This window comes from Protopterus annectens, chromosome 1.part2 (genome assembly GCF_019279795.1).
Source record: "Protopterus annectens isolate FY-2018-M chromosome 1.part2, PAN1.0, whole genome shotgun sequence".
NCBI lineage: Eukaryota > Metazoa > Chordata > Ceratodontiformes > Protopteridae > Protopterus > Protopterus annectens.
Window position 1 is genome coordinate 1173695248 of NC_056727.1, and position 27730 is coordinate 1173722977.

The 27730-nt window shown below is 43.2% G+C and overlaps 1 protein-coding gene across 1 annotated transcript in view; it reads left to right on the forward strand.

Annotated features, from left to right (window-relative positions):
• The window catches only part of PTK7 (protein tyrosine kinase 7 (inactive)), a 2009558-nt gene that overhangs the window by 801621 nt on the left and 1180207 nt on the right, over positions 1-27730 (forward strand). Inside the window, exon 4 of the mRNA XM_044060033.1 lies at positions 12281-12468. Coding sequence (XP_043915968.1) covers positions 12281-12468 — 188 coding nt within the window. The remainder of the gene's footprint in view (positions 1-12280; positions 12469-27730) is intronic.

Genomic DNA, 27730 nt, shown 5'->3' on the forward strand with positions numbered 1-27730 from the left:
GCTTATGGCTCTGAGGAGGAAGAATGTTTCAGTCCTGAGTATCCTTTGTGGTGACAGTCCTGAGCATGATGTAGCATTTCAGATGGGTTTGTTTTCAAGTTTCGGATGTCCAGAAGACTTATGAGTTGTTACAAATGGACTCTCCTAACCCTTCAGCTGACCCTCCTGTTTTGGCTGCTCTATTTAGATGCGTTTTCTGCTGCTTCCCTGACATCAGATTCTCAGCCCTTGGCTCCTAAGACACCTGATAAGTTTTGCAAGTGCTGGATGCTTGCAAGTTTCTGTATGAATGCCCTTCCTCTAATCCTGCAGTGACTTTTGTTTCTACTGATAAGCCTAGGCTGTTACTTTCTTCCAAGCTCCTCCTTCAGATAAGGACCATAGAGCCATGGAGAGGATTGGTAAAAAGGTTTACACTTCTGCTACCATAGCCTTCAGGACCCTCAATTACCAAACTGCCATGACAAACTGCATACATTCTGTTCTTTCCCAGGTTGGAAAACTTGTTTCTGACATGCCCGACTGAGAGTAAAGCCTCAGCTCTCTCCTTGCTGAGTTCCACTTCTCAGGTTACCCATCAGTTTGTGAAATGCAGTTATGAAGCAGCAGATGTATTTTCTAGGGTTGCTGCCTCTGGCTCTGTGATGAGGAGCTACTCCTTGCTTTGCCTTCAGGCATTGCCAGATGATATCAAAGCAGAACTTTTGGATGCTCCCTTGGATAACCCAAATTTGTTTGATACTGCTGTGGATGATCTTTTTAAGACCTTACAGGATCAAGGGAAGGTCATGAAAGAATTTGAAGCAGGTCTTTATCTCACCTATTCCCAAGTTTCAGAGGAATTTCTCTAGTAAGACTGCTTTTGTGTGTAGACTGCCTGGACAGTCTTACTAAGGTAAGAAGGTTCCTAGGTGGATTTTCTCTGACACCCCTACTCAGATGCCCAGTCCCCAGAAGCAGTCCTTTCCTGACAAATCTACAGCCATCTGACTGTCTGCCTTTCCTTCCTTTTGGCCAGGTTTTCTTGTTTCCTCAGGCATTCTCTTTTTCTCCCTGTTTGGCAGCTGATCATCACAGACACCTGGGTTCTGTGTCATCCGGCAGGGTTAGTTTCTGACCTGAAAGGCCCTTTCCTCCTTTTTCAGAATTCCTCAACACATGACAGAACAGCTTTCTCATTTTCCAGGGGGTATTGCAGGGTTTGCTGGACCAGGATACATTCAACCAGTTTCACTGACAGAGAGGGGAATTGGGGTTTTATTCCAGGATGTTTCTAGTTCCCAGGAAAGAGGGATCTTGGAGACCTGCCATGGGTCTTTCTTTTCTGAACACCATGCTCAAAATGCTTTCCTTCAGAATGCTGTCTTTTCAGACTGTGTTCTGTGTTGCTCCCTCAAGCCTTTCTGGTTTCCTTGGATCTGAAGAATGCTTATCTTCGCATTCCTGTTCACCTTCTGTTCATCAGATATTTCTGTTTCTTCCTCTCATTTTCAGTTCTCTGCTTTGCACTTTGGGCTTTCCATAACCTAGCCCCAATGATGATCGCCAAATGTCTGACCCAGTAGTTGACTTTTGCAGGCTTCAGGCCATTCAGATATTTCTTTTCTGGACAGCCTTTTGGTACAGGCTCCATGACATTCCAAGCTGGTACAGGATCTTTGTTTTACCCAGCTTCTGTTACACAAGCTGAGGTTCACGGTCACCCTTCAGCAGTCAATGTTGAAACCATCTCGGGATCATGTTTTCCTAGGTTGCAGATGTTCTTCATCTCACATTGCTGCAGTCCTTACATATGGGTAGTCCGCTGTCCTCGGTCGGCCCGAATACCAAAGTATTAGGCTGACGTCGGTCATGGGCGCTCAGATCTGACATCAGAGCGTCAGGGTATAAAAGCGCATGACCGACGTCATATCCTCAGTCTTTTTTGCCGCATGGTCCGATGCAGAAGCAGCATTTGCAAGTGCCGTTCGGCGTTCTGAAATTTTCGTATTCTGAGTTTCAGACCGAAACCAAGTTGGGCTAAGTACCCCGTTGGGAATATTTTTGTATTTCTTGCCTCAGTTAATTCCGGATGTCAGAAAAAGTGAATAATTGTATTTCTTGTGGGAAACAGATACCGCATAGGGATTACCACTCTCTTTGTATTCCTTGTTTGGGACCTGAGCACGACGTAGTCGGGTGTCGCTTTTGTGCTAGGTTTAATAAGCGCACCATTAAACGTAGGTTAGATTGCGCTAGGCTTGTCTTGAAGCGGTGTAATTATAATATGCCGTCGGATCCTCCGACGCCCGCTACCGCGAAGAAGCGCAAAGACAAATCTTTAAAGTCCAGGCAGGATGAGTCATCCGTTCCGGACGCCGGTTCTTTAGAAACTACGGTGGAATCTGTGGATCCAGCCGAGGTTTCAGTTGAGTCTCAGGGGGAGGCTTTGATTTTGCAAGATGTGGCCTCTCAGGAGTCAGGTCAGGCTGAGGGGGCCTCTCAGGTTGCTGTTCTCCCTTCCTTGCCTAAGCAGTTTCTAGACCCTTCCGGTACTGACATCTCTTCTTGCCTCCAAGGTTTTGTCCCCCTAAAATTTCTTGTCCCTGCTTCCCCTGTCCTCTCTCCTGGCTAGGGAGCTTTACAGAACTCTAGAACTCCTAGCATCCACTTTTCCCATGCTTCCCTGGGCTAGACTTCATATGAGGAAGTTTCAGTGATACCTAAAATCAGTATGACTTCAGCACTTTCACCTGCTGGACCATCTCATTGTGCAACTTCCTTTGCCTCAAACTGGAACTTCACTGGCACATTCAATAGCTCTCTTTCAATACAGGTGTTCCTTTCCAGCCTCCTCGGCCATCTCAGGAACTCTTCATAGACTCATCAGAGCTGGGGTGTGGAGCAGCTTCAGGCACCCTGAAGGTTCAAGGCCTTTGATCCCTCAGCGGAGGGTGGGTCACATCAACATCAAGAAAATGTGGGCTCTCATTCTTCCCCTTCAGTCTTTGTGCTGTGTGGCACCATGAGACAACCTCACAAATGAATGTTCCACAGGGATGTGTATCAGGACATAGTTCATAGGTGGGTGTTCTCAAGTAGATCTTTTTGACTCTCCTCTGAACAGGCAACTCTCTCAGTTCTGTTATAGAGTCTGAAGCCCTTTGGTTTGGAATGTGAACATGGCCATGCCTTTCTCTTAGAAGGGAATGTTCCTGTATGCCTTTCCTTCCCTTCCTCTTCTACCAAGGCTCCTTTGCAAAATCAAGGAGGACTCTCCAAAAATCTTTTTGACACCCTTTTTGCCAGGTAGCACTGGTCCCCTCTCCTATTCTCTCTGGCCAGAGGCAATTATTACAAGTTACTTCACCACATGAATCTTCTCCCATAGGGCAAAGGAACTCTCCTTCACCCTTATCTGTCCACTCTTCAGCTGATGCTTTGGGTGATAGGGTTTTGATTCCTTTCAGACCTCGGGTTTCTGAGGATGTGCTTAGGATCTTGCAGGAGGCCAGGAAACCAATACTAGAAAGTTGTGTATCCCAAATGGAACAGATTTCCGTTTGGTGTCTTAAACATCACCAGGACCTCTCTTCAGTGGAGGTTCCATTGGTTGGTTCCATTGGTTGGTTCTTACCTGTTTGAACTACTGCATGCTGACTTAGCATATTTATTTATTTATTTATTGCTGACTTAGCATATTCTTCAGTGAAATTCCATTTGTCAGCCATTTCTGTCTGTCTGCCAAGGTCAAGCAATTTATTAAAGGTGTCCTTCATATTAGACTCCCAAGAAAGCCCATTCCCCCTCCTTGGGTTCTTAATTTTGTCCTCGAAAAGCTGGTTCAACCTCTGTTTTAGCCTGCCTGTTCTCCCTTGCAACATTGCATCTGGAAGACTGTTTAATTGGTTGCTTTAACCTCTACAGGAAGGATTTTTGAACTGCAGGCTTTGGTGGCGGTCCCTCCTTTTTTGTTTTTTCATAGAGGCAGGGTGTCTGTGTGTGAATCTTTCTTTTATGCCCAAGGTGATTAATGAGCTGACCCTTAATCAGTTTGTCTAGCTTACTACGGTTTTGCTTTCTTAGCAATCTTCTAGTAAGATGGTTCTTCACACTTTGGATTTGCATCGATAGCTCAGATATTGTGTAGACAAAACAAGGGCCTTTTTAAATCTGATCAGCTTTTTGTTTCTTTTGATGTCAGGACATTGAGTTTGGCAGTTTGTAAACAAACCATCTCCTCCTGGATTTTGTAGACTATTTTTTTTTATTTTAATGGTAAGCAGTTGCCTGCTTCTGCGAGTGCTCATTCTACTAGAGCAGTGGCTTCCTCAGGGGCTTTCTTTAAAGGTTTGGACACCAGTCCATCCTTGCAGCTGCTACTTGGTGTTCACTTCACACTTTCACAAAACATTATAAATTGATGTTATTTCCAGGGCAGGTTTTGCCAAGGCTGTCATTCAAGGGTTTATGGAGGGCTCCTTCTCCTCCCTGCCTTCACTTTAGCTTTTGTATTGTTCCAGCAGTGATGAGTACTGCAACAGTGACGAGGAAGGACATACTGCAGTTGTGTTTTTCACTGTTGCCATATTCACTCCTGCCGTCCTGCCCCCTTTTCTTTTCCTTTGGCATGGGTGATATTTTCCTACTAGCCAAGAGGTTCCTTTCTTTCTCTCTCCCTTTCTTCTGGATGCACATGTTCTCCTTTCCATGTGTTGGATTCCTAGTTGTCTTGGGTCATTTCGATTCTTAGTTGGGAGCATACATAAGTCATCTTTATTACCTTGCACTTTCATGGGTACATAGTTGCCGTGGTGGTGGAGTGGTTAGCGTTGTCGCCTCACAGCAAGAGGTTCTCCAGTTCGATTCTTGGCTGGAGCATCTTCTGTGTGGAGTCTGCATGTCCTCCCCACGGTCGAGTGACGCTAAAGACATGCAGGTAGGTGCAAGCATAAATGGCCGTGCCTTCGTTGAAGGTTGGGCATCAGGGTGGCAACTCAGCACCATAAAAATCCACTGCCAATCATGAGGGGACGGGAATTCCGCTATGGCGACCCCTAGCCGGGAAAAGATGAAAGACTTTCATGGGTACACAAGTCTGATGTACAATGGTCCTTAGGTAATAAAGGCTTTATTATACTGGCCAGACATTGGGCTATCCTTGGCATGAGATACCAGATGAATATTGCAACACTGAAAAGGACATCATCTGTTAGGTAGGTGCAAGCATAAATGTCCGTGCCTTCGTTGAAGGTTGGGCATCAGGGTGGCAACTCGGCACCATAAAAATCCACTGCCAATCATGAGGGGACAGGAGTTCCGCTATGGCGACCCCTAGCCGGGAAAAGATGAAAGACTTTCATGGGTACACAAGTCTGATGTACAATGGTCCTTAGGTAATAAAGGCTTTATTATACTGGCCAGACATTGGGCTATCCTTGGCATGAGATACCAGATGAATATTGCAACACTGAAAAGGACATCATCTGTTATGGTAAGATTTTGCACAACTGTACTTTCAGTATTTGCTGCAACAGGGATGGGTACAACAGGAGGACCTTACCTGAAAATTGGGGCATGTGCTGTTCTCAGCATTGCTAGTCAAATGTCTAGAGATAACTGTGTGAGCATGTAGGGTGGTTGGATAGCAGCTTGTATTCCTTAAATAGTTGTATTACTAAAATAATAATTTTATCTGGGTGTTTGAACTGTTGACATTTTTTTCCCTTTGTCATTTCTTACTTTCACTTTATTCCTAGCCCCATAGCTACAACAGACACAATTCCATATCCACGTCTTCCTATCCACCAACAAAGTACATATTCTGATAATGGGGTGGAGGCTCTCATACCTCTCAACTACAGTTTTTCGCAGAATGTGCAGATTTTTGCCTTATATTTTTGGTCCGTTTTTCATAAAATTGTGGCTTTCTGGCAAATCATTAAAGATTGAAGTTAGAAAATAATAGACATTTGAGTTTGACTTCATAACCTTTAGAAAATTCACGCTAATGCAAAACCTGTTATTCTATCAACTTTCTAAGTTTGTAAGAACAATATTTAAAAATTGTCTCTATTTGTACCACTTTTTTTCATGGCTTTGTCCAGATTTCTTACTCTGCGAGGTTGAGAGGTATGGGTGGAGTGGGTATGTAAACAATAAACAATTTCATATAGTTTAACTGTAGCCCTACTGTGGAAACCAAGACGGGAAGTTTCTGGTACCAACGTCACAGTTGCACACCATTATAACTGAAATGATTGGCTATGAAGTTGTTTTTTTTTAATGCTGCTGCAGTGTAGTGATTACTGGTTTTGTCCTGATGATGGGAATATTTTAGTAGATGTTCTTCGTCTTCCCTTGCTGCAGTCCTGACAATTGGGGGTATAGTCAATACCAGAGAGAGCTGGCGTCGGTCATGGCGCTTAGACTGACCGTCATGCGTCAGGGTACTAATGCGCATGACCAACGTCATTTTAGTCTTTTGCCGCATGGTCCGATGCAGAAGCAATTTGCGAGTGCAGGTTGGCGTTCTGAGATTTTCAAACCGGAGTTTCAGACTGAATACAGAGTTAACATTTTGGTGTTTTCTTGCCTCAGTATTTAACCGGATGACAGAAAAAGTGAATAACTGTGTTTCTTGTGGGAAGCAGATACCGCATAGGGATTATCATACATTGTGTATACCTTGTTTAGGGGCTGAGCACGACGTTGTTGGTTGCCGCTCTTGTGCTAGATTTAACAAGCGCACTATTAAGAGGAGGCTTGATTGTGCTAGGTTAGTGTTTGGGAACAATTACACTATGCCGCCGGATGCTCCGGCCTGCTTCATCTAAGAAGCGCAAGGACAAAACGGTGAAGTCTAGGGGTGAGGAACCGGCAGTCCCGGTCCTTTAGAAGGCTCAGGGAGCCAGAGGTTTTGCCAGGTGTCTCTATGGAGTCTCAGGCAGATACTTTACTGTTACAGGATGTGCCCTCTCAGGAGGTAGGCCTGGCTGAGGGGGCTTCTCAGGTAACTGTTCTTCCCTCTCTTCCCAAGGTAGTTAGGGCCTCTCCTTCTGTTGCCAAAGCTTCTTTTAGAGGAAGTCCAAGTTCAGCTTCTGTAGGGCTTCTCCTAGCATTTCGGGCTCTGTGCCTAAGAAACATATGCTTAAAATGGCAGAAGATTTGATTACTCTGATTAGAGGTTCTATGCCCCCACCTGATAAGAGGCCTAGGGTGGAACAGGAGTTTGATAGTTTTGAACAGTGTTCACAGGCTTCAGAGTCTTCTGTGGAAGACTTGCAAGAGTTTCCTGCTTATTCTGATTCTGATGTGGATGTTTCCACTCCTTCAAGCTTCTCCTCCTGAGGATTTTTCATTTTCAGAGACTCTTCACTCCATGAGGGAGCACTTTAAATGGGAAGGCCAAGATTACTCTGACTCCAGAAAAAGGCTTAGGGAATTCTTGTTTTTGCCCCAGCATAGGCCCTTAGCTATTCCTCCTGTGTTGAATGTGGTGGAGGATGTTTCTGCAGAGGCTTCTCTGAACCCTGATTCCTGGCCTCCTGCTCCTGTTAAGCCTGATAGGTATTATAGGGTTCCGCAAGCTCATAAGTATTTGTTTAAGAGTCCCAGGGCGGACCCAGAAACTGTTTCTCAGGGGCCTAAAGGTGTTAAAGCTTCTGTGGTTAAAAATCCTGTACCCTCTGATAAAGAGGCAAGGGCTTTGGATAGGTGGGGTAAGAAAGTATATACTTCTTCCACTCTAGCCATGAGGGTTGAATTGTCAATTTCATATGCTGAAATATCAGAATTATCTCCTTTCACAATTGAAATCTAAGGTGGATGCTTTGGCGGAAGGTATTGAGTGTAAAGAATTGCTGGATTTGGTTCATGTGTCTGAACAAGTGGGTAAGCATTCTTTGCAGTGTGGTTTTGATGCTGTTCAGGCCTCCTCGAGGGTGGCTGCTACTAGTTCTGTTCTTCGCAGACATGCATGGTTGAAGGATCAGAATTTAGCTGAGCATGTTAAGACCAGGATTTTGGATGCTCCTTTACAGTCTGATGTGTTGTTTGGACCGCCTGTGGAAGCAGTTTTAAAGAAAATGGAGGACAAAGCTAAGTCTATGCAGACTGTTAAAGATTTTTGCAGGTGCAGCCTCCAAGTTTAGTAGAAATTGGCCTGCTAAGGGGTGGACATATCCTGCTTATGGTTCCCAGTCTAGGGGTAGGTCTAGACGTGGTAGGGGCAGGGCTCAAGGTTCGTTTAGGCCTAGATCAGACAGTTCACCTGCTCAGACTTCTGGTGAGGGCAGGGGTCAGTCCTTAAGCAGAACCAATGACCTGCCTTTTCAGCTGCCAGTGGACTCTCGCCTGGCAGCTCCTTTGGGAGGAAGATTGTCTCTTTTCAAAGAAAATTGGGATTTAATCACTCAAGACAGATGGGTGCTGGATATCATTCATCACGGGTACAGATTTTATTTCCACACAATGCCCCCTTTCAAAGGCATGCCCGATGTTCCTCCTCCACAAAGAAAAGAGGCTCACAAGCAAGTTTCTCAGTTACTCCAGATAGGGGCTATTCAGCCAGTCCCTGTGTCAGAAAGGGGCGGATTTTATTCTCGCCTGTTCCTAGTACCAAAGAAGGGGAACACGTGGAGACCAATTTTGGATTTATCTATCCTCAGCACTTATCTGGACATTCCCAAGTTCAAGATGTTGACGTTACAGCAACTGTTACCTCTGCTGGGCAAGGATCACTGGATGGTAACTTTGGATCTCAAGGAAGCTTACCTTCATGTGCCCATAAGGCTAAGTTGCAGAAAGTATCTAACTGGAGATTTTCATTATCAGTTCTCTGCATTGCCCTTTGGCTTATCTACTGAGAGTATTCACAAAGGTTCTGGCTCCAGTGATAGCTTACTTCAGGCTTCAAGGCATTCAAATTTATCCTTACTTGGACGACTGCCTGATTCTGGCTCAAGAAAAGGAACACCTTCTACAGCATCTGGAATATGTCATAGCAGTGCTAAGATGCCTAGGGTATTCTGTGAACGAAATAAAGTCCAGTCTAGTACCCTCTCAAGACATGTGCTTTCTGGGTGTGAGACTGAATACAGCAGCTCAGATGGCCTTTTAACCCCGGACAAACAAAAGAGTCTGTCACTTTACTTCCATCAACTATCTCATCAGTCCGTGCTGACTGCAAGGACAGTCCTTCAAGCATTAGGGTTCATGGCATCTTGTATTCTGGTGCTTCCCAATGCCAAACTGCATATGAGGAAGCTGCAATGGTATCTCAGAAATGTATGGACACAGCACTGCCAAGATTTGGACACTGTCATTCAAATAATACCTTGCCTTCAAAAGGAATTCTTGTGGTGGGCTCAGGAATGTCACCTAAACAAGGGACTCTCTGTGACCCGGCCAGAGGCGAGTCAGATTTTAACGACAGATGCCTCGGACACTGCTTGGGGAGCTCATCTAAATGGAAAGTGGATACAAGACAAGTGGCCTGCCAGACTACAGCATCTACATATCAACATGAAGGAGATGTTAGCAGTCCAGTTTGCATTGATGGCGTTCAAGGAGTTACTTCTTCCAGGGCAGGTGTTGATTCTGACAGACAACACAACTGTCATGTGGTACATCAACAAGCAAGGGGGAACACATTCTTATCCTCTATGCAGGCAAGCAATGATTCTATGGGAGACTGCGTTAAGCCTGCAACTGACTCTTCAGGCAAGGTTTCTGCCAGGAGCACAGAACTCCCTAGCAGATGTATTAAGCAGACAAATCATGGATCCCCACGAGTGGAAACTGGATCTTCATGTATTTCAGAAATTGACAGTGTCATGGGGAACTCCAGACATAGATCTGTTCGCTTCTCCACTAAACCACCAGCTGCCAAAGTATTGCACTAAGGGGTTTCATCACACAGCTTGGAAAGTGGATGCTCTGTCTTTCAGTTGGAAAAACCTTCATGTCTATGCCTTTCCACCTCTACCTCTTCTTCCAAAGGTATTACTAAAGGTCAGACAGGACAGGCCAAGGATGATTTTGATAGCTCCAGATTGGCCTCGGCAACATTGGTACCCACTTCTAAGGAGTCTTGTAAAGAAGCCTCCATGGCCTTTACCTCTGATTCCTCATCTGTTATCTCAGAAGGATGGTCATCTGCTCAATGTCAAGCTTCCATCTCTTCATCTCACAGCTTGGCATATTCTGTGTTGAGGCATGGTAGGTCTCAGCTTCCTCAACAAGTTTTAAATGTGATTATGGAAGCTAGAAGGCCTAGTACTAGGAGAGTGTACAGAAAAATGGAAGAGATTTTGTTTTGGAGTACAGCAAAGAATTTGGAGATTTCAGAGCCTAATTTGAGTGTGGCTCTTCAATATCTTACTGAATTATTGGACAAAGGTTTGTCTTTCTCTTCCATAAAGATTCATGCTGCAGCAATTTCTGCTCACTATGATTGTGACCCACCTTTGTTATCCTTTGTTCAAGCAGTTTCTTAGAGGGGCAAAGAATATCAGACCCCGAGCTCCTACTCCTGCTTGGGATCTCAATTTTGTGTTGGAAAAACTTACTCTACAACCTTTTGAGCCTGCAGCTACTGCTGAATTGAAATATTTGTCATGGAAGACTGCTTTTCTGTTGGCTATTACTTCTGCAAGAAGGGTGTCTGAGTTACAGGCCCTTATGGCAGTAGAGCCCTTTGATTTTCCATAAGGACAGGGTATCATTACGCACTAATCCTTCCTTTATGCCTAAGGTGGTTTCTAGTGTGGCTTTAAACCAAACTATTCATTTGCCTACTTTTTGCAGATCCTCAAAATAAAGGGGAAAAGATTTTGCACACTTTAGATGTACACAGGCAATTGCGTTATTATTTGAGCAGGACTAAAGATTTTAGGCAGTCTCAGCAGTTACTTGTTTCTTTTGCTTTAAGTTCACAGGGCAAGCCTGTGTCAAAACAAACTATTTCTAGGTGGATTGGCTTTTGCATTGCATTTTGTTATTCCCATCATGGCAAAGAGGTTCCAGCTGGGATTAGGCCTCATTCCACTAGGGCTACTGCCACTTCAACAGCATTTCTAAGGGGTGGCAACTAAGGATATTCTGGAGGCAGCTACTTGGAGTTCAGTGCATACTTTCTCTAGGCATTATCACCTGCCTATATACTCTAAGACTAGAGCTGGTTTTGCCACAGCTGTTTTACAAGGCATGTTGTCAGCTCCTGCTACTTTATAGTTTGCCAGCCTCCCTTACCTCTGCTTTGGGATTCTACCCAATTGTCAGGACTGCAGCAAGGGAAGACGAAGAACATAGTACAGTTTTGTACCTACCATAAATGTAGATGTTCGAGGATTCCCTTGCTGCAGTCCAATTCCCTCCTTCCCCTCTGTGTTTCAGGGTGGTTGTGTAGGTGAGTTTACATGCTTATATTTTGTGTATATATTACTGTATATATTGTACATGTTTTTTGGTGCAGGTTGTTTTTGGGACTTGTCTTTTTGGGTCTTCTGACATCTGGGGCAAGAAAAGACTGAGGAAATGACGTTGGTCATGCGCATTAGTACCCTGACGTACTGACGTCAGTCTGCCATGACCTCTGGTATTCGGGCCGACTGGGACGCGGACTATACCCCCAATTGTCAGGACTGCAGCAAGGGAATCCTCGAACATCTACATTTATGGTAGGTACAAAACTGTACTTTTTGTACTGGTTACTGGTTTTAAAGTAAAACAGCTTTAGTAATTTTTTTTACAGTCTTTGGGCCTACTCTTCTGCTCATGATGCTGAGAGAACTCAGTACCCATACTTAACCGGTCAGATGTTAATCAGTGTGAACTTAAACAGGTCTGCGGTAATGCTGCACACTTACAGAGCTAGGCAGAGCCCCTGCATATACTAATGTCATGGTTTTGTTGCACTACTGAATAATGGTATTCTTAGTAAAGCTTAGTGTCTGGTTTAGCTTTAAGTAGTGCAGTTAATACATTTGTCAATTTTTTTGTTGGATCTTGGTTTCAGAGAAATTAATCAGGTAGGGGTTACTCAATTGTCCTTTGATCACCTAAACTTCTTTTTATGGAAAAGCCAACTGGGTGAATCCTATTTTTAGCCTTGACAGTACTGAATTGAAAAAATAATCTTACCACTTTGCATGAATAAGGTATATTGTTTACAACTGGCTCTTCACCTTTCTTTTGGTGGTGGTTGGCATGTTCTTGCAATCATGAATTGTAGCGGTCTGCATTTTTTTTTGCTATGGCTGTTTCTTTGGAGTTTTAGTTTTGCCCTTGCTTCTTTCAGCCCCACCTGTCAGTGGTTCAGAGGTGGCAGTCCAGTCATAGATGGAACCAGTTACATCACTAACAACAAGGACCGAACTTTAACACTGAAAAGCCCCAGCCCTGATGACAATGGTGTTTACTACTGCTGTGCACGGAATGCTGTTGGATATGTTTGCAGCAATGCCAATTTTTCTCTACAAATTATAGGTAGGTTGGAATGCAGTGTTAATGTGTTTTTCTTCTTTGCCACTTACTTAAGCTTCAGAGTTTTTTTCTTTTTTTACTGTTGCGGATGTAAAAGTCATGATTGAGGTGTCTTGATGAAGTAAAGCAATACCTGAATGGGAAAGCAGAAAGCCTTGAATTTGCTAGATGGGATGAGTTATACATTTGAAGTTTTATTTAGGTATGGCACCAGATATAGTTGTATTAAAATGCATTTTAGGATTATCTGTGGATAAGCGCTGGATGATGTTATCTCATGTGATTTTGTTTCTGAAGTTGTCTGACAACCAGCCATATAGCAGAAACGAGACTGAAGCTGAAATCATACATATACCCATTGAACATGCAAAGCCTTTCATTGAATAATTTGTCATGGATGGGGGATAACCCTGGGTACTTTATCTGCAAGATTTCTGCAGGATGTTACCTTGCAGCTTTGTGAGTCATAAAGCAGTACAGTGTTGGATGTTCATCATAGGGAAATTACTGTAACATGATTCCTCATAAATGAAAATTAGCTGCAGGCAAATGTCTACCCATCCAGTCAGGCTTCCAAAACTTTAGGTGTCCCTAGAGCAGCGATCTGCAGTGCAGACACTGGCAGAAAATCTCTTAAGAAAATACAGAGCAACTTTACACTATCTTTAGTTGTTTTTTGCCACATGTTATCATTTGGTAGTTTGTCATTACCATCCAAGTGTCTTCCAGAGCCTTCTAGGTATTTTTCTTGCTTTTGGTTTACTATGTATTATATTGAGGTTTACTGTTTTTTTACTGTTGGCATACAAAAGCTATCACTATTTGGGGGAAGATGAAGAGGGAAAAAATAGTTCATTATCCGATTAGAATCAGGATAAAGACAGTAATCTGCGAATTAACGTGCGCTTGCTAAGTGCTAGAGACTGGGGAGCCCACAGTGACTGATCTCAGTTCGTACTTTAGATTTTAAGAAGAGCAGATGCTCCTGATCTTCAGGGATGGATTTCACTTTCATAGAGTTTTATAAATAATTTCAGGACACCAGATACTGTAACTCTCAACTTCTTTTCTCAAGAATTCTGAGCGAAGCCAAAAATAAAAGAATAAAAGCTCAAACTCAGAAACTATTGTAAATATTGCTTTAATTCATTTAAAAAAAAAAAAGTGAATAGGATAATGTACTTTGTATCATCATGCATTTTCTGACCAAATAAGCTTAAAGGACTAAAGTCTAGCATTATTGACTGACTGCAATCCTAAGTGACTTGTTAGCAATTTACAAATTTTGTGAGACCCTTGTACTATACTGTTCATTGTAGTAAAAGGAAAAGTGAAATAATTATATTTGAAAAACATTTTTTTTTTACGAGGAACAGGGAAAAAATACTAGACAAAATCGGGGTCAGTGACAGATGTACATTACTTGTCAATAAGGTGAATAAAAGTGACTTACCTCTGATATTTGACTGCTAAACAGTCACTGATCTGGTGTGGGAGTACATGTCCCCACGATGTACTGTTATTTACTGAAGTCTGTGTAAAACTATCAGTGCTATGGCTTGTGTGTGTGTGTGTGTGTGTGTGTGTGTGTGTGTGTGTGTGTGTGTGTGTGTGTGAGTGAGAAAGCAGGGGGAAGAGGGTTGTATAAGAGTAACAAGCTGCCCATAATTCTTTCACTTTCTATCACAAGCATCAGTAGCTTTGTCATTGTGTTTGTGTGTTGGGGGGGGTTGCTATGTGTTTAACAGTAACAAGCTGGGCATAATTAATTTCACTTGCCACAAATGTAGATCTTGCACATAAGTATCCGTCTGTGGTTTGGGAAAAAGCCGAATGCATGTAGAAGCAACTTAACACAGTGGTGCGGTAACTAGCTCTGCTATTTCCCAATAACTGAGTTCTTGGCTGCAACTTTTTATATGTGGAATCCACATTCAGTTCCTGTCTCTGTACGTGTTTATCCATGTGCTATGGTTTCCTCCAGCACCCCAAACACATGTCATAGGTGAACTGGCATTCCTCCAGTTTCTCTGAAGGTGAGAATGCAGGAAATTTGTGTATTTGTATATCTTGTGACAGCCCTGGGTGTCGGTGTGTCTGTGTGTCTACCAAAATATCACAGATTTTTATCTGTGGACACAAGATAGTGCCAGACAGATGCACAGCTCTTCTTTGTACAGGGTTGCCACCTAAACTATTTATACCGGACTCTCTGGAAATCAAACTGATTGCCCGGTAGTCCAGAAAGCACTGTACAAACTCTGGTATTCTGTTTCAAAAAAGAAACTATTGGAGTTTGTTAAATTGGCGGATTTACTATGCTTTTTTTACAGAAAAGCTTAGTAAATCGGCAGAAAGGCATCAGGAATGGAAAAATAGGGTGTTCCCCATCAGCTGTTGTCATGATGACATGACAAATGAGTGGAATGTGGATGGGAGAGGGGCAGAAATGGGTGGGGTTATGGGTGATGCAAGGGGTGTGGCATTGGTCCAGTTTTAGCCACAGCGAAAGGTGGCAACCCTATAAGTGTAGCCGTAAAAATGTATTTAATAAATTATCTTTCAAAATTAAGGCATAAAATACACCACAGAAAATCAGACCCTTAGAGCTTCCAGTATTTGATGGCAGCCCAGACTATGTAAATGGGTTTTGACATGGACTTTGTGGTGGAGTCTTCCCTAAACATGACCAATTCTAAAGCCATCCCTGCTCAGAGGTGTGTACAGAAGGTTGCGTTAACTTTTGTGCAAGGCTGGGGGGTGGTCTGGCTGGTTATGTCTTTAATATTCTTTACAACCAAACCTTGTGTGTACACGAGGTCATTCTAGCTTGTGCTGGGGCTAAGGACAATGTGGCCATTTTTTCTTTTACTTTTCTCACAGACCTCAGAGGTGTAGGTGTGTGGGGGGAAAAAGCCATTACAGCTTGTATAGGGACAATGTGCTGTCTAGGAGAAACAAGTTAGAATGCATTACTGTAATAGGTATTTTTTCTTTTCACTTTCTTCTTAAGCATCAGGTGCATATGCCTTTTGTGGGTAGATGTGAGGGGGACATCCTGTATCACGACAGCAGCAGCAGTCACATGGAATACATTACTCTGACCAGTTGTGCCTTTGCTTTAAATCCCAGCCCAACACCAGAGAGATGCACAGAGATAGTAACTGTCTTTTTTCTTTGGGGGGGGGGGGGGGGGGGGATTTCCAGGTAGAATTTGTGTGTACTTTCAAACATTTGTCTTCATAGTTTGTCAGCTTTGAACATTAAGCCTTGGACACAATTTGTGTCCCTCCTGAATGGATAAATAAGACTGATCTTTTTTTTCTCTTATTCTTGATTTTTGTTTAGGCCTCCACAGGTACAAAAGGTTAGGGAAAAGTATACCTCATAGCATCTATAATCCTTATGGTTTCTGGGGCCCCATCCTTACTGTTATTTCATATAGAGTTATTAATGTGCTGCCTTGGGCAGTTAGGGTATGTTGAAAGGATGCAAGGAAAAGTAAAATAGAACAGTAGCACTGAATTTCTTTCCTTGGTCATATTTTTGTTCAGATTATCATTGGATTAAAGGTAATTAAAAAGAACTCTGAAATGCACTTCAGAGCATCTAGAAGACCATGGCTTCCGAAAAAAGCTGAAGTGTAAAACAAAATGTCAGAAAAGGATGAAAGTAATGTTTATGGTAGGGGGAGCCTAGGATAGGAGAAAGGGAGGGTGCACGTGTGTGCGTGTAAAGCAGTAGGGAGTGGGGGAGGCACCATGGACTCCTTTGCCTAGGGCACCATTTCTCATAAGGCCATGCCTGTTACATAGTGGTGTTGAAATGTAACAACATTGCAGCTGAATATCAGTCACTGAATGTTTTTCTGTGAGGTGGACTGGCAACGTGTGCTACACAGGCCTGTGTATTGTGTGAGCATTGTGGCTACAGTTCAGCCTGTGCATACTACCCCTAAAACTTTGCAGCATGAATTAAGACCGTTTAGGAAGGGTGACAGTGAAAGTGATTCTTTGAAAGTGTACCGCCCCCCCCAATGCTAACTGTGGCCCTGCCTGTAAGGTGACAGATTCCATTGTAAATTTAACCGTTCCATTGCATTTTTTATCTAGACAATGACCACACCATCTTTTCATGTGTGCTTTGTTGACTTTTTGAAAAGAAAATTGTTTCTTAGAGCCAGAAACTTTCAGGGCTTTATCAAGTACTAGAAGTTTTGCCCTTGAAACAAGGAGCATCCATCCATTCACCTCAGACCATTTTTCAGTAGCTTAAAAAATCTAAAGTTTGAGAAATGGTAAAGCTTAGAAAATTAATAACCATTGTCTTTGTTAGTAGGATGCCTGAAGCCTTAATGTTCCTTAAGTTCCTTTAGGGCTTTGGATTTGCCATTGCTTTATCTTCAGGAGCCAGTGTTTTCCTTGCTAGGATATAGTTAAAAAAACAGCTAGGCTGTATGATCCTCCCATCTTGCTTATTGCTGTACTTTACATATCCTCTTCAGGAGTCTGTTCCAAAAAACACATTCCTGAGCCACATTGATTATAGATGGTTCACAGAGGAGTGTGTTAATGATTGGCAGAAGGCCAGTTCAGTGATGCTACATCTTGCAGAACCTTCTGCATCAGGCGCTATGCCTTCTGCCAGCATTAAAAAAGGCAACTTTACTGGTGTGGTCATTGCAGCTGGACTCTGACTTTAAATGTGCCAGAACTATTAAAGATCAAAAAGTCATCTACTGAAGTTCACCTATTTTTGAAGCATTCAGAGATGCTTTCAACTGTGTACCTCTTAGGGGTCTGAATTGTCAGCCACCAAATCATGGAATACCAGATAGGTTTTTGTGAAGAGAGAAAAGTAGTATGTACCTGTACAAAACCTTTTAGCTGAATACAATAGGTTGTTGTTTTAAACTCTGCTTGAAGGTTTGAATGGCTTCTGTTGCTAAGTGAGTTATGGATAGAATTGTAAAGTGTCTGCTTCCTCTAGCCCAGGCTGTTAACTACCGCTAGGCCCACATGTTTTAGCACCCAGGTAATATCCTTAAGCATATGGAAGGTATGATTTTGGATGCACCAAATGCGGCCCAGAAACTGATGAAGTTGTTTGATACTGTCCCATGGTATGGAAAGTATGTTAATTGTGTGACTCATTGTTGATGTAAAGCAGCTGCCTCAAGCACAGTTATCGGGAGACATGTGATTGAAAATCCAGATGTTCTTTGTGTTTCACTGTTGTAGTCATCACATTTGGGTTTTCCCTGCCAGGGTAGCCCTCAGTCGGCTTGAATACCAGAGGCTTAGTATTTTTGCGTCAGTTGCTGTTGCTTCAGGACTGACATCAGGTGGTCAGTAGTATAAAGTAAGGCAGCCGATGCCATTACTTCAGTCTTTCTTGCCCAGGAGCCTGAAGCAGAAGCAGTTTGCATGAGCGCCAGTCGGCCGCTACCTGAGTTTACGTTTTCTGAATTGAAGTTGAAGTCTTCTAAGTACCCCGATGGGTATCCTTTTTTTTTTTTGCTCTAACCGATGTCAGAAAACGTTAACAATTGTCTCGCCTGTGGAAAGCAAATACCACACCGAGACCTTCATTCTTACTGCGTCACTTGCTTAGGCCCAGACCATGACGCCCCCCATTGTCGCTTTTGTGCTTTGTTCAATGCCAGAACTATACATCGTCGGGCCCTTATTGTAGCTAGATATTTTCGTTCAGTCCACTATTTCCGATATGGCTTCAGTAAGCCAGCCGACAGCAGATCTTCTGAAAAAACATAAGGATAAAGACAGAGACAGACCGCACAGGTCCAAACCTACCGATGCTTCCGTTAAGCCAGTCGTCAGTTCTCCGGTCCTCAGTGAGGCACTTTCTTCTGTGGATTCGCAGGCCACTACCGAGACCCTTTCCGAGTCCTTTATGCCACAAAATTCATCGAATAAGGATCCTGTGGTTCTCTACCTTGGATGAGTCCGGAGCCGCTGAGCAGGCACCGGCTTCTGAGGAAGTACTTCACACTACCGATTCTTGACACAAACCGACTTCTTTCGCATCTGCTGTTCTTTCGAAAACTGCAGAGTTTCTAAGGCCCAGGGTACGAACCAAACCACACCCAAGAAACTGATGGCTCCATCTCAGGGACCTGCTTCCTTGCCTCAGTCTCAAATACTTAAAATGGCAGAAGACCTTATGTTAATCAGGGGAAGCCAAGCTACCCCTTCCAAAAGAAAGAGACTTGTCCCCAGTAGTTTTATCTGAACAGGAGTCCGATGACTCTGATGCCTCTGAATATGAAGACATGCAACCCCTCTCTGCTTATGAGGATTCTGATGCAGAGGAATCTATTCCTTCAGCCTCTCCACCCGAGGATTTTTCCTTTGGGGAAACTCTTCCTACTTTCAGTGAACATTTCCAATGGGAATGTCAGGACTAACCTCAGACTAGAAAGAGACTCGGGGAATTCTTAGATTTTCCACAGCACAGACCCCTGGCCATTCCTCCTGTCCTGGATGTTGTGGATAATGTTTTCATAGAATCTAGTTTGACTGCTGACACCCTCCCTCCTGCTTCCAGGAAAGCTGACAGGTATTGAGTCCCCTGACTCAATTTTCTTTTCAAAAATCCTACTGCTGACCCTGAGGTTATCTCCCAAGGGCCTAAAGGAATTAAAGCAACTTCTGCTTAGAATCCCACCCCCTCAGATAGGGATTCTCGAACATTAGGCAGATAGGATAAAAAAGTATACACCTCTGCTACTCTTGCTATTAGAGCACTGAATTGTCAGTTCCATATGCTAAAATTTCAGCAGCATACCATGGAACTCCTCAAACAAAAAATATCAACTTTTCCTGCTTGTGCAGAAAATAGAGTTACAAGAGTTAATGCATTCTGCATGTCAAGGAACTAAGCACACCTTACAATGTGGTTTTGATGCCCTAGAATCATCTTGCAGGGCAGCAGTCACTGGTTCTGTCCTTAGAAGGCATGCCTGGCTTAAGGAACAGCCCTTGCCAGACCATGTCAGATCTAAACTATTGGATGCACTATTGCACAAAGACAACTTATTTAGCACCAAGGCAGAGGAGGTCTTAAAAAAGATGGAAGAAAAAAACTAAATCTATGCAGACAGTTAAGGATTTCCTACAGGTCCAGCCACCCAGGTTCAGTAGGCATTGCCCCTCCAAGCACTGGTCGTTTCCTGCCCCCTCCAGGTCAGTTCATCCCAGACCCCAGGGAAGCAGACCTCCCAGACAACAGCCACAGGGAATGCAGAGATCAAAGCAATGGAGTACCTCCACTTCTAAACCAGGAAGTTCAAAGCCACCCCCTCATGGTAAGAACTCACAATGACTCTCCACTTACACCCCCCTCCCTCTTCCCACCTGCATTTGCCCCTGTGAGGAAAACTCTTCTTCCACGCAAGCACCTGGGCCACCATTACCAACGACCGCTGGGTCCTCAACATAGTGTCCCAAGGATACAAATTTTCTTTCCACAATCTACCAACCCCATAAGGGTTCTCAGATCTTCCTCCAAACCAGTGGCAGAGGCCAAAAAGCAGGTCCTTTCCCTGCTCTCCATGAGGGCAGTAGAGCATGTTCCTGCAGAAAAGATAGGCCAAGGTTTCTACTCCAGGGTCTTCCTGGTACCCAGAAAAGAGGGCACTTGGCACCCCATCCTCGATCTAACCATTCTAAACACCTTCCTGGTGATACCAAAATTTAAAATGCTCACCCTCCAGCAACTACTACCTATGCTCTCCAAGGATGGTTGGCTAGCCACCCTAGACCTAAAAGAGGTCTACCTACACATCCCAGTCATGGAATCATGCAGGGAATATCTGTTTCAGGGCAGAATCTCTGCACTTACAGTTCTCTGTGCTTCCCTTTGGCTTATCCACTGCTCCCAGAGTTTTCACAAAATGTCTGGCTCCCACCATTGATTTTTGCAGGCAAAGAAATATTCAAATTTACCCATACTTAGATGACTGCCTAATTCAGGCGGACGGTCAGGAAAAGCTGCTCAAGCACCTGGCTGTTGTAAAGGATCTACTGACCTCCCTAGGGTACACTATCAACTAAAAGAAATTCTAAGTAGTATCCACCCAAAAAATTATATTCTTGGGAGCAAACCTGGACACAGCATCCCAGATGGCATTCCTTACACCAGAAAAGCAAACTTACTTGACAGCCTATTTCTCTCAACTAGCCATCAGACCCCAGTTATCCACAAGGAAAATCCTGCAAGCTCTGGGGTTCATGGTGTCTTGCATTCTACTCATTCCATATGTCGGACTGCATATGAAGAAACTTCAATGGTGTCTAAAAAGCCTTTGGTGGTAACACTCTCAAGACTTGGAAACTCTCTTATACCAATGATACCTTGTCTAAGGAAAGATTTCCTTTGGTGGGCAGCAGCATGCTACCACAACAAGGGATTACCCTTCTCACCACCCCACGCCACCCAGATCCTCACCACAGACGCATCAGACTATGCCTGGGTTGCACACCTGGATGGCAGGTGCATACAGGGCCAATGGAGCCTACGTCAAATACTCTGCAAATCAACCAAAAAGAGATGTTGGCTGTCCAGCACACATTGACAGCTTTCAGACCCCTTCTCTCCCCAGGGACTCTACTGATCAAAACAGACACCACCGTGATGTGGTATATCAACAAGCAGGGAGGGACTCACTCCTGCCCTCTATGCAAGCTTGCCATGACCCTTTGGCACACAGCCATGCAGCTTACACCTGTTAGCACAATTCCTGCCAGGCTCTCTAAACTCTCTGGCAGGCAACTTAAGCAGAAATCTTCTGGACCCACACAAGTGGCAGCTAGACCAAAGAACCTTCAGCCTTATAACTCAGAAATGGTGCACACCGAAGGTCAGCCTCTTTGCGTCCTACTCCAACCATCAGCTCAGCAAGTTCTGCACCAGGGAGCCTCACTGCAGGGCCTGGAAAGTGGATGCTAGCAACTTGAGGCCACCCAGGAGAGCACCTACCTCAGCTTGGGACCTAAACTTTGTGTTGGAAAAGCTCACCCTGCCCCCTTTTGAAACCAGCAGCTTCAGCAAAGTTAGTTTCTTTCATGGAAGACAGCCTTGCTTCTGGCCATCACTTCAGCAAGAAGAGTATCCAAGCTACAGGTACGAATGGCTGTAGAGCCCTTCATCATTTTCCATGCTGACAGGGTCTCCCTCAGGACTAACCCATTATTCATGCCAAAAGCGGTGTCCAGTGTGGCTCTCAACCAATCCATTCATTTGCCCACCTTTTTCCATAACCTACAAAACAAGGGGGAAAGGATACTGCACTCTCTAGATGTGCACAGACAGCTCAGATTCTATCTAGACAGTACTAAATCATTTAGAAAGACTGATCTGTTAGCTTTGCTGCAGTAGCAGAGGGCAAAGCCATATCCAAACAAACCATTTCCAAATGGATAGCACACTGCATCCATTTCTGCTACAAGCAACACAGGAAACCTCCCCCCCAAGGGGGTCAGGACTTGCTCTACCAGATCAACCTCCACCTCTGCAGCTTTCCTCAGAGGAGTTCCCCACCAGGGACATCCTGGAGGCTGCAACATGGACATCTGTTCATATCTTTACCAAGCGTTACCCCTTACCTATCTTCTCCAAGTCCAGGGCAGGCTTTACCACTGCAGTCTTGCAGGACATCTTAGCTAGCCCCCAGTCTTCTTGCCTGCCTCCACCCTTTTCTTCAGCTTTGGGAATCAACCCAAAAGTGATCACTGCAGCAGTGAAACATGAAGAACATAGAGTTGTGTACACTTAACATAAATGTAGATGTTCAAGTGTATTCACTATTGCAGTCCTGCCCCCCACCTCTACTTACAAGGAACTTTTTGGTTTTTATTTTCTACTGGTGGGGTTCATCCACCATATCCTGGCTCCCACTTGGGGGCTCCTGACAGGGCAAGAAAAACTGATGTAATGGCGTTGGCTGCCTTACTTTATACTACTGACGACCTGACATCAGTCCTGAAGCGACAACAACCGACGCAGAAATACTAAGCATCTGGTATTCGGACCGACTGTGGGCTACCCTGGCAGGGATAACCCAAATGTGATGACTGCAACAGTGAATACACTCGAGATCTACATTTATGGTAAGTGTACACAACTGTACTTTTTTGCCAGAGGATGTTGAGAGAAATATTCTGGACATGCCCTTGGGCCATTTTTTTTTTTTTGAGCTTCGTCCTAGGAAGTTTTCAAAAGATTGGATGTGGGGGGAGATAATGCAAACAGCAAAGCAGCATTTCCTTTCACCAGTCCCCAAGCTGTAATTTAAACTTCCCTGGTAAACAAATGACCCTGTTACAGAAAAAAAACATGTTTGGAGCAGTTCTGACAGATACAGTGGAGAGGAGCCAGCTGTTATGTTAGACAGTGAGAAAGAAGTAGAGCTTTTGGTTACCCCTTACAACCAAGACAGTACTTTTTAATTTTATTTGTCTATGTTCATACCTCTCACCTTCCGCCCATTCTAGGAGGAAGGCCAGCTTTGTTTAGAGGGCAGTAGTTAGTGCTAGCCAAAGACTTGGGTGAGGGAGGTCATTTCTTCAGGATACAAGAGCAAATTCAGAATTTTTCTACCACCTATTGGAATGCCATGCTCCCCCTGACCAGATCTCCTTGGTTGCCAAAGTTTATATTTGTTTACCAGGGTAGTGCACTGGTCTGAATAGGCCATTTGGAGGCACAGCCTAGATGAATAGGGTCACATAAGAAATGAACAGAACATATGTAAAGATGCAAGAAATTTAGTTCAGAAGCAGTTCACAAAGTCAAAACATGGATGTAAAAATTGAATTATGCTTGGCAGAACTTTATCAATAATATGTAGCCATAATGATTGAAATGGCTTATGCTACAGTGATAGCAGCATTTTGTTATATAGAGCAGTATGAAGACATTGGAAGAGTCAAGTGAGAATAGTTGCAGGAAAGGTTAACTTGATGAGAAGACTGAAATTGAGAGAAATGCATGCAATGGGAATACAAGAAAGAAGAGAAGTGTGAGATGCAAAGAGAAGTAGGTGGTTGGATGAATGAGAGGCAGTAAGTGAGAGGAGATAAGAAATGAAATGGAGATAGAGGTGTGACAGAGCTGCAGATTTCATGTAATATGAACCGTGTGAGTGCACTTGCACTATGCTTGGGTGAAGGGGTCATCCTTGAGCTCTTTGAAGTTAGTACATTTGAAAGCCTCAGAATGGAATGGGATTCACTTAGTTTAGGTGCTAGGATGGCGAATGCATGGTCAGTGCAATGAAATTTCATTTTTGGACTTAGGGTGGTTTATGATTGAGAGATACCCCTGAGATTATATGATATATGTGAGGGGTTTGTTGAAACGTTTTAGTGAGAGGGGAATAACCAGTTCCTTTCCTTCTGCTGCCATAGAAAGAGTACCCCACAGGAAGATTGAGGGGCAGTTCTAGTCCCAGTGTTTCTAGTTCCTAGGAAAGGGCATTCCTTGAAGTCCCATTTTAGATCTTTTAATTTTGTTTGTATTAAACTTCAGAATGCTAACATTGAAGACCCTTCTTCAAATTTGCCAGACACTGTCCTGATCACACTGGATATGAAAAATACATGGGTTATTTAGGAGCTGCCTCTGTCCATTAGTAGTACAGCTCTATTTCTGAGAAACACTGGTGATTCCTCAGGTTCCTGCCCAAAACCTTGCATTTTCAATTCTTTCTTGCCCTTTGACCACTGAACTGTTCCATGTATTCACTAAATGCTTAACTCCAGTTTTTGCTCATTTCAGACTCCGTCATTTGCATGTATCCCTACCTGGATGATTGTCTGAAATAAGCTCTCAGACAGTCGACACTAACCTGACATTAGCCTATGATTATGCCATTATCTTTGTCTAGTCTGTACACCGCAGTAGATTATCAAAATCGTGTGAGTTCTTTCCATAAGAAGACTTTTGTCTTGGACAGTCCTGGATAGTAAAGGGAACAGATTACTTCCCAGTAATACCCTGATATCTGAAAGCTTTTTATTTGAAATCTGCAGGAAAGATCTGCATGACATGCAAAGATGTTCTAAAGGCAATGTGATAGATACTTGTCAGCTTTCATTCTTTTGGTTCCTTTTGCTGTACTACCATCCGAATAGAATGTCTGTTATCCATGTTTTTTGAAAAGGAGTTCAAATAGTAAGTAGCCCAGGCACTGGAAAGCTTGGGGATGACCCTTGTACGTTCCCCAGTGAATCCAAGCACTGACAGCTAATGTTAGTCTTCACTTTGTGTGCCCACTTTAGAACCTTGAAGGCTCAAGAGGACAGAAACGAACATGGCAGTATAAAGATGTTAGCCTTGTGGTGTATGCACTCCAGATTTTTCAGGACAGCCTGGAATCCCAGGAGTCCTAACAACTGTTATAGACAGTGCCACTGTAATGTGGTATATAAACAGAGTGTGTGTTGGGGGGAGGGTAACATTCCAAAAAGTTCTGAATATTGGCAGTGATGACATGAAATCCAGCTGTCACACAGACTCTTCTCTTGCAGGCTTTGTACGTCCTGGTAGATCTTTACTCAACCAGCACCAGTGGAAACTGGGACTCACAGGCATTTTGCAACTGGAGTCTTTTCTGTGGAGCTTCAGCTATGGGTTCTCCCTTTATAGCCACCTCGTTGTTTCTGAAAGGTGGGGTTCTTCAGTTGATACCAGAAATGAAGCCAGTTGCTTGCTCCTCAATAGGATCTCAATTTTGTCATTGAAAAACTGATCTTGGCACCCTTCAAACAATTTTAGTAACTTTTACTTTCTTGTCTTGGAAACTGTTTCTGGTAGCAGTAACATCTGCATGCAGAGTTTTATGAGGCATATGTCCTGATGTGTACAGCTTCTTACTGTGTGTGTAAATGTCTTTTATGCTTAAGGTGGTCTCAGAACTAGCATTGAAACCGAGATTGACTGACTGCCCCATGAGGAATATTCCTAAACCCCTGAATAGGAAGAAAAGGGTTTCACATGATGGATTTACATATCAGAATAAGATGTCTGGAGAGAATCAGAGACCTCAGTCAATCAGAACAGATCTTATTTTTGTTTCCTTTAAACCAGGAGGGCATTACTAGCAAGTGTTCAGACAAACTCCAAAATAGCTGGTGAATTGTGTTGTCTTTGTTATGACCACCACAGAAAAAAATTGCAAAGACAGGTCAAGGCTCATTCTGCTATGTTGTTGGCCTTCTTTAAGCATGTCTTAGACTCGAATATTCATGAAGCAGCCACTTAAACGTTATTCATGACGTCCTGCAAGCAATGCAAGTTGTATACTTATTCCAGTAGTGAAGCGCATCTTTGCATTGTAGTGGTGCAGGGCTTGCTGGCTGTCACCCTGGGCTGTGATCAGGTCCTGTGTTGCTTTAGCACACTTTGTGATGAGTTGTACTGCAGCAGTAATGCCCGTCAGGATCATAGTACATTTGTATGGTCAACTAACTATAACAGTAGATGCTTGAATACAGACATCTCTGCTGCAGTACAGGCTACTTTCCTCCATGTGTTTCTTGTCTTGAAGCACTGAGATTGGTGGCTCCTTCACGTTTTGTATCCCTTTTTTTTAATGCTATACCTGTTTTCAAGGACTGGATGCAAGAAGGTATATGCTTTCTGGAGGCCTGCCTTGGAGACTTCTTTACCAGCCCAAAATCTCATTCATGTTTGTTGATGAGATTTGTCTTTCTCATTCACATAGAAGAGCAAAGATAATGAGGCTGCTTATGTTCTGCTGATACCCTTGGCATAGTGCAGGGACCGGCTTAGTGGGTTTCGTTAGATGTCTACTCATGGCTAATTCCCATCCATGGTTAGTTATACTGTAATAGTGATCCTTGTATTTGAACTTTTGCTGTTATGGTGAGTTGACAGCCTTGTTTTTTTCTGACCATTATTTGTATAGCTGGCTGAAAATTTTAATAGGCCAGTGTAACCTGTCATCTTAAGATCTAAGTGGGACTGAGATAACATACAGCCCCTTTGAGGTGATCTGTTTTTTATTCTTCTCTCTGGTAGTACAGTTGCAGAGTTACGCTAGTAGCATCTTCTACTGATGTTGAGAAACTAGATTGTACTAGGTGGTTAGAAGCTTAGTTAAGTTATCGTGTCCATGAGAACATGCTCCAGACAGACCTGCATGTGCTACAGAGGATCTGCAGCTCTCTTTAGATGCGTCTTTTAAAAGAGGATGCCCGGCAGTTTAAATATTGCCAATAAATCTACCATTCATTTTTGTCCCTTTTAAGTCAACATATTTCATAATCTAGGTAACTCTGTATGAGAATGTTCATTTGTTTTCTGTGGTAGTAACTAATGCAACACCTTCAATTGCTTTATTACAGTATCTGGTTAGATGAAGCCAAGACAGTAATGGATTTTATATAGACTCTCTCCTTTTTCTTCAGAATCACATCCTCATAGTGTTTGCCTTTACTGATTTACACTTTTGTAGGTCATTCAGATTTTCCTTGAGAATAAATCTAGGACTCTTAGCATACATCAGAAGTGTTGGATACTTAATAAATTCTACTCAGAAACTGACCATGTTGTATTGTCCTATCTCACTTTCATTCTTGCTGGTTGGATTTGGAACCGATAATTTTTTCTCACTCTGCCATATACTAAAGCTAGAGGTCTTCCATTCGCTTTTGACTGTATCACTATCCCATCATGCTCTAGTGAAGCTCCCCAGATCTAGTTTGCCACTAAAAAGATCAGGTGCTTCCATTTTGACTTTGGCTAAGTGAACAAATCTTTATTTTTTTATTCAAAACGTTCTTGTTCTTTATTGAACTAAATTTAACGTTTACAGATTTGTTGTCATTGTAGTTAGACAAGTTTGTTGCTGTGTTGTTGCTTCGGGCCATCGTTTTTTCATTAGGCCTTTGTTTTCTCCCTGTCCTAGCTTAAGTTTCTTTCACACAAGCCCATTTTAGTTTGGGCTTTTTCTACTATTATGGTTATCTTAACTCCTATTTAAAAAAAAAGAAAAGGGGTCAGCCCATTTAAGTTGGAGGACTGCCCTCTGTCCGTTTCAGGTAGAGGGCTTACCTAACTTCTTTCCTTCCTCTTGTTTGTTGAAATTTCTTAAAAAAAAAATGCATATATATTGTATCATAGGTGTTTAGTGTGTTAAGTAGTTTTACTCTTGTGTGCGGACTGTGATTTTGAACATGTCCAAGGAGCATAAGGAGACTAAGCCTTCGGGCTTCAAAAA